The 7,286-nt window shown below is 30.7% G+C and overlaps 1 protein-coding gene across 1 annotated transcript; it reads right to left on the reverse strand.

Annotated features, from left to right (window-relative positions):
- Nucleotides 1,758-4,424, reverse strand: LOC109335038 (sucrose transport protein SUC8-like). Its single transcript, XM_019571077.1, has 4 exons — nucleotides 3,204-4,424; nucleotides 2,469-2,532; nucleotides 2,298-2,341; nucleotides 1,758-2,130 (listed from the first exon to the last, which is right to left on the reverse strand). The coding sequence occupies exons 1-4, from the start codon at nucleotides 4,422-4,424 to the stop codon at nucleotides 1,951-1,953; spliced, it is 1,509 nt and encodes a 502-aa protein (XP_019426622.1). The 3' UTR covers nucleotides 1,758-1,950.

Consider the following 7,286-nt stretch of genomic DNA (forward strand, 5'->3'; position numbering starts at 1 on the left):
CCTTCTAAGCAAGAGAGATTCTTCTGCACTTTATCAATCACAAGCTACTTGTATACAACCTTCCTCGGATTATCACAAATTAGCAACCCAAGGTTGCTTGCTATTATGAAAAGACGAGCTTGCTTATATAAATGAGTCTTGAACATTAATTCTCATCATGTTACTCTTATTGAATTTAACATTTAAACTTGAAACCAACTCAAAGCTCCAAGTTATATCTTTGATTGTCCTTAAGTTCTCCGAAGATGCTTCTCAATAAAAAACATATCATCAATATACTACAAGACAGAAACCTATGTTGCAACTAAAAGAAATAGGAATGATACTAAAGGATCACCTGGCTTAAGAGCTCTTTTGATTTGTACCACATTAGTCGGCCTCCCAGTAATTAAAGTTGACAAACTTCGAACTGATATACTCTCCAATATTAGATAAAGATTATAATATGGGATACAAATAAATCTTTAAAAACTATGATATTAGATTATTTTTCAATAATTCTTTTTTTAAAATTTAAAATCATATTTTCCCTCAGCACTAGACTCTCAAATAGTTTAGAGTCCAAAATTATTCCATCACATGGAATTATAAGTTTTTTCAACATCTACCTTGAAAACGAAGCCGTCATTTATGAATTTACCCATATAATATACCACCTCATTTAGTAGTAGTGGAGTACTACCATCCCATCCATAATTTGCTTACATAAAGAAAAACAATTTGATTACATAAATTAAGAGATGAATCATCATGTGTTTCATTCGAGTATCCAACAACTTCGAATCTATTTTAAATTTCAGCTATAATTACGGTTGCATTTCATTTACTAAAATTGCAAAAACAATTACGATAAATGCGGTCGAAGTTGTGATATTATTGTTGTGATATTATTGCGGACATTCCAAAAACCATGATATTGAAGCCACAATTACAATTGTTGAATATATTTTAAAACATTGGTAATTTTTTAAATATAATCATAGGAGAATGGGGCATAACATAATCTTCTATACTTTTTTAATGACATGGTTGTTTCTTATTTGTGGTAAAGACAATGACACAGCATAGTGGATATATAAGATTTCTTTTCCATTTTTTACACTTATGAAAACATGATAACAAGTAAAAGATTATAAAACTACAATAATCTAATAAGGTATGCAATAACAACTATTAGTAAATTATTAGGTTGTGATTATTTAAATTTGGTATATTGAAAGGAGAACCATTATTGTCCAATTATATAAGTTAGAAGATAAAAGATGTACATTAAAAAATAAGGAGATAAATTTTACAAAAATGAAAAGATGAGTGATAAAAAAAATCAGTTTATAATTTTGTTGTCATATAGGGAAGATACGTGTAATGCCATATTGGACATATGCCACATGAGAAACACCTTAGGATCTTGGATAGAAAGTTAACATAATAACTATTTTTTGCAATTTTTACACGCTAGTAATGTATGTTGGTGGATGAAAATCGCAAATAAAAAATCGGTGACTAAAATTACACAATTGACAAACTTGAGAGGAAGAAAAACTTCCTACTTATTATTAATAAATAACTTCTAAAAGATAATGGTAGGACCAATAGGAGGATGGGGCATAGCAAATCTAATTGATAGCGAGTTCATTTGACTGTTTCATTTTATCGGCATATGAAAACAACATAACATCGTAAAAGATATGTTCCAATGCAGGAATCAAACGAGTAGCTATCTATAGACGAGAATCGAGATAAACATTGATAGATAAAGACAAGAATATTTAAGAAGTACCAAACTTTGTCTCTCATAAGTTATTATCAATTTGATGAACCAAACATGTTCACACGTTCATGTGCAAACTAAGTCTTAAAGAGTTTTACAACCAACATAACTTTTTTCTTCCCACATATATAATAAGGCAAGATAAAAAAGGATTAAAAGGTAGGTAGCTCCATCATTAATCAATGAAAGCCTCCAACAACTGGTGCAGCCTTGGCCACATCTTGTGGCTTAGGAGTTGGAAGCAATACAAATGCCAATACGGCGCTGATGGCGGCGGCTATTGCACCCATCACGAACGCCGGCAAGTTCCCTGCGCCAAATGCCTCATCTATTTTTCCACCTATTGCTGACACCAACATCTGTATATACATACATGTAACATAATTTGTCAAATAATTCATAAAATAAAAGTCTTAAGATAATCTTTAAATGAATGTAATATTATTATTTGTGTACTACATTTTTTTACTATATGATTTAAGGTTAAATTTCTGTTATTTTGAATATGAAGCAAATGGATCCTAACCTGTGGAATAACAATTGCCAGATTGAGAGTCCCCAGAGATAAACCTGAATATTTGTAAACAAGAAGGGTTAGATATATACATTTTAATTTGGATTATGGTTGAAAATATCTAATATGGTATGACCCACATTTGATAAAATTTGCTTATTTAAATGGATTGTGAGTTTTCACCTTGGCCTGCCCCCGAGGTGCTGGAGTATATGGATGCTAGAGCAAATGGTACACTGTAAGTGATCTGCACAAAGAAGGAACATGAATATTAATTAGTTTTCAGCAAAGCTATAGTAAGCTACATTTTTTCTTATGCTTTTCTGATTAAATGTATAGGAGCGTAAAAAATTTCAAATGAAAAAATAAACTTTTATAATAAAATGATAATATAAAAAACTCATTAAAATATATATTAAATTCTTATTGAATTTGGATAAAAAAACTGTAATGGCAATAAAATCTTTCTTAGACAGAAAATGCCAAGTAGTTGATATCTTTTTTCTAAGAATTTTGACTGTGTGGGCCCACCTGATCTAGAATAGCAGAATACTTTCCACAAGCAAACAAAGCAGATGGAGGAAATAATAAGTTCACACAACTTCAAGCTTATCCAAAACATATTATCAGCTCATCGTCAGCATAATAAACTTATTGATTTCCATGACAAAATTCTTGAAGATTATAGACATCTTTCCTTTAGAAAGTTGAATATTATTATATTAATAAGGAAAAACATATATATTATCGTCTGATAATAAGTAAATAATATATATTATTATAATAAAGCGCTCAATGAATAGTATAAAATATATGAAAAGAAATCTATTGTCAAAATTTTAATAAACGATAAATATTTTTTATCTTAAAAAAATTAATATAATCATTTAAGCAGGTAAGGAAATATGATTAAATTACCGCAAGGGGAATGCCAAGAATAGAGAACAAAGCCAAAGCACCACCCCTAACATTAGGTGGTGGACCATTATCTTTTGCACCGGTACTCAACAAGAAATGACGGTGAGCCCTAGCCTCCTTTGAAATGAGGACTGTCATTGCTAAACAAATGGCTAGAATAAAGTTCACCAATCCCCATAGTCTCTTCACTCCTCCAAGAACACGAGATAATGGTTCAATGGCCACTGACATCACCGCCAGAACAATTGAGTTTAACATGAGACCCAATGAACCATCATGAACACCCTTATCAAATAGGCTATCTCCAACAGTACCACCATACACCTCACGACCCATCCAATCTGTGTCGTAAAGGACCCATGGAAACCATGCGAACCAATTCAGGAATGTCACTATTAATAACATCCACATTGGGCGCTTCATTTCCCTGAATGCGCCGAAAAATAGTCCCCAACATGGAGTCTTTACTTCATCCTCGTCATCAATAATGTCTATTGATGTCAAGGGTATTTCCTTGACGTAGAGACATGCAATGATGACGAGTACGAGCAGGAGTGCAATAGCGATGAAAAAGCAACTCTTGAGATTTGCACAATAAACATTGCATGCCTTGGTTTTTGTGAAAGGGAACGCCTTGTAAAGCTTGCTGTAGGACCCAGCAGCATATCCAAGGATACTCCCGATAGCCATGAAGAAAGAGAAAGCAGAATTTCCAGTACGGATCTTGAGTTGGTCTCCTCCTGATAGATCTCCGAGGAAGGCCCGACAAGGCCCCTGGAGCATGTTATTGGCCATATCAAGAATCCAAAATCCAACAACAAAGAAGCCCACGGCACGTGGTCTAGTCTTCTTGTTGAGGTCATCGCCCATGCTATAGCCAAAATCCGCCGCGAATCCGATGAGGACAATGGAGATGGCGACGGCAATAGCACCGGCTAAGATGAAAGGACGACGGCGACCGAAGCGGGATGTGCAACGATCACTGTAGTAACCAACGGTGGGTTGAACAACGAGACCAGAAATTGGGCCACAAAGCCAGATAACGGAGGACCAAGCGTGTGGGACACCCAATAGCTGGACATATGGGGTCAAGAGTGAGAGTTGTAGGGCCCATCCAAATTGAACACCTGCGGCAATAGAGGCCACGGCTATTAACTTTATGAGAGGGGTAGGTGGTGGAACCTGTCCCTCAACATTTAAGGCTGAAGAGGGTTCAGTCATGGTGATAGAACTTCTGATAGAGAAAAAAGAACCAGTGATAAAAAGTGGGGTTGCTTTTGTGACTCTACGATGGAGGAGGTGTTGTGAAGGGAGAAAGAGCAAGTGTAAATAAGAAGAGGGGGAGGAATATAAAGTAGTGAGAGGTGGTTGGTAATGGCTTATCTGATGAAATAAGTGAGTTACTATGAAAATTTAATGTAGGGGAGACCTTTATATAAATGCATGGAGTCACATATGGAAAGAGGTTGTGTATTAAATCTGCTTACTTTATTGTATAGGTGGACCATAGATTCCATATTAAGTTTAAATACTATATATTAATAATTATAGATAATTATATCGAAACAATACATAGCAAAATAATTTACTTATTTTAAGAGTAAGTTAAAAAAAGTTACATTTATTTTTGTAAAATTTATAAATATAAACCATTAGATTTTCCATAAATAAATAACTAGAATGTAGAATAGGTGTATCTTATTCTTAATATATTGACTTTATTAGATTTTAAGTGAATTGATTCACTTTTCATGAATCAAAATGGTCAAACCCATCATTCAGTGATGAATTGTAATTCTTGTCCAATATGGTACCGACAGGACTTTACAATATAATTGAATCAGGTTCTCATACTATAGCTCAAAGCATAATAGAGTCAACCAAATTATAATTGTGATATGTAAATAGGATAAGATTGGATGGGTGTAAAAATTGAAGGTTACGTTAAAAGTATTGTAATTAGTCATTGCACGGAATGGTGAATTTCCTTCCTCGTTCACGCGGTTTGATAACTGATATCGTTTCGAAAGTCAAAGTAGAAGTATCCTAATTAATTCTAATGGCACTTGTTTTTGGAAAAGCCCCAAGTCATATTTAAGTCATACACGAAGAATAGGATGTATTCAAATTAATGTAATTATTATATCCTTAAACTAGTATATTTATGAAATTCAATAAATGTATATTAATCAAGGCCATACATATTTATAGGTGTATTTTGAATACTTTTTATTCTTATTTACTTAGAATTTCAATACGCATTACTGAAATATTAAAAAAACTAATATAAAAATACAATTATTACATTTCTTAATAATGGTGCTTATAAATAAGAATGCATATATAGTATAATTTCCAACTCCAAGTGATTCCTTTTCAATAACTAAAATACAAATTTGTTTATGGATATAGTCAATGCAATGACTGATATAACAAAATTCATGAATTTTTTATAACTATCTATATAATCTAAATTTCTCTTATCTATTTTTCCTTCTAATTAACTAAAATTATAATATTTTTCCACACACTAAAAAATATTAATGGAAGTTAGAGTAAATTATATACTATACAGTTTTTAAAAATATTATAATTTATTTTCATATTTTCTATCATGTATACTCAATAAAAATATATTATATAATTCTCTAAAATAAATATATAAAAATTAAATATTTAATAATAGAAAGTAAGAACTAAGATATATACCTACTTATACTTTCAAAAGAAGAGGTGTTTATAAGATGTAACAAAAATGTATTTCCAAATTAAGTATTCCAACAACGGCTAGATAAAAATTCAAAAGATGTTTCCTATCTAATTTTAGTAAAGTAAAAAATATGAATACCTAACAATAAGAATGAAAATGAAACCTTATATTATAATTTGAATAGGAAGGTGATGATGACAAAATCAATGCAATAACTCATATAACAATAATATGTTGATAGGGATAAAGGAATAAAATATATTAATTAAATATGTTCATACGTGTATTTATCTAAGACAACTAAGATATGGAGGAGTATAATTTTCATGCTTTAAACATATCACATTTTTTAGACACGTATTTTGTATCGCATTTTTTATTAAAAATTATTATTTTTTAACGCAAATTATCTAATCTATATGTTAAGGTATTTATTTATGCTAACTTTTATATTAAAAATGTATTTCTTTTACCGTAGATACTCTAATCTATATGTTAAGGTATATATTGATTAGCATTCCCTTATCGTATTAAAACAAATATTGACTAGAAACGGACCCAAATCGATTTAGGCTAATTAGCTTAATTGTGAAAAGTGGGGAGAGTGGGAGTTCGAAAATTGTGAGAAGTGATTGGTAGTGGAAAAAGTAAAAATCAGCTTATGCTTATCCTTTCAAATAATGGTGCACCAACTCAGTTATCAGGGATTCTTGAAATGTGTGTTTTTTTTACGAAGTTACTCTGAAGAATTAAATGTAGGTTCTCTTGATTTTAAATGGATGGATAGAGAAAGAGATAGAGGGTCAAAGTTGCAGCAAGGCAACCTTAAAAGTGATCAATTAATTCCTCATATACTCCCTCTCTTGCCAAAATTTTCTGTGTCCAACCTTATCCACACAGTTTAAGAAATTAATAAATAATAAAAATTATAAAGAATTTGACTTAATTCATTTAATGCGCATTGGATTAGATTAAAAAGAATAAGATAAATCAAATGTGAAAATGAAAAGCAATGGATAATGATATAATTAGAAAGTAAAATATAAATATATATTTACTTTCTAAAATATCAATAAGATAATCCACAATGGTAATAACAATTTTTAATCGGTTATACATATTATTTTATAAATATAATATTTATATATTGTCACGGTAAATATTTAAAGCATTTATCACATTCCTCATCGTTCTTATGAAAAAATTAATAAAATAAAAGAAGAGAAAACAATTTGTGTATTAACATTGCATGAGTTTTGTATATTGTCATTGTATTATTTACTACTTATACTTTTACTTACTTTTCAAAAAATGATTTAAATGTTTATATCAGTATATTTATTTTATAAATATGATATCTATATATTGTCACA

Source organism: Lupinus angustifolius, chromosome LG20 (genome assembly GCF_001865875.1).
Source record: "Lupinus angustifolius cultivar Tanjil chromosome LG20, LupAngTanjil_v1.0, whole genome shotgun sequence".
Taxonomy (NCBI): Eukaryota; Viridiplantae; Streptophyta; class Magnoliopsida; order Fabales; family Fabaceae; genus Lupinus; species Lupinus angustifolius.

Excerpts from the sequence above, each read along its gene's own strand:
- LOC109335038 (XM_019571077.1), bottom strand. The coding sequence starts at position 4,424 with ATGACTGAACCCTCTTCAGCCTTAAATGTTGAGGGACAGGTTCCACCA. Across the intron at positions 2,533-3,203 it reads TTCTTGGCATTCCCCTTGCG|ATCACTTACAGTGTACCATT; the intron begins GTAATTTAATCA and ends TTCTTTGTGCAG. Across the intron at positions 2,342-2,468 it reads CACCTCGGGGGCAGGCCAAG|GTTTATCTCTGGGGACTCTC; the intron begins GTGAAAACTCAC and ends ACAAATATTCAG.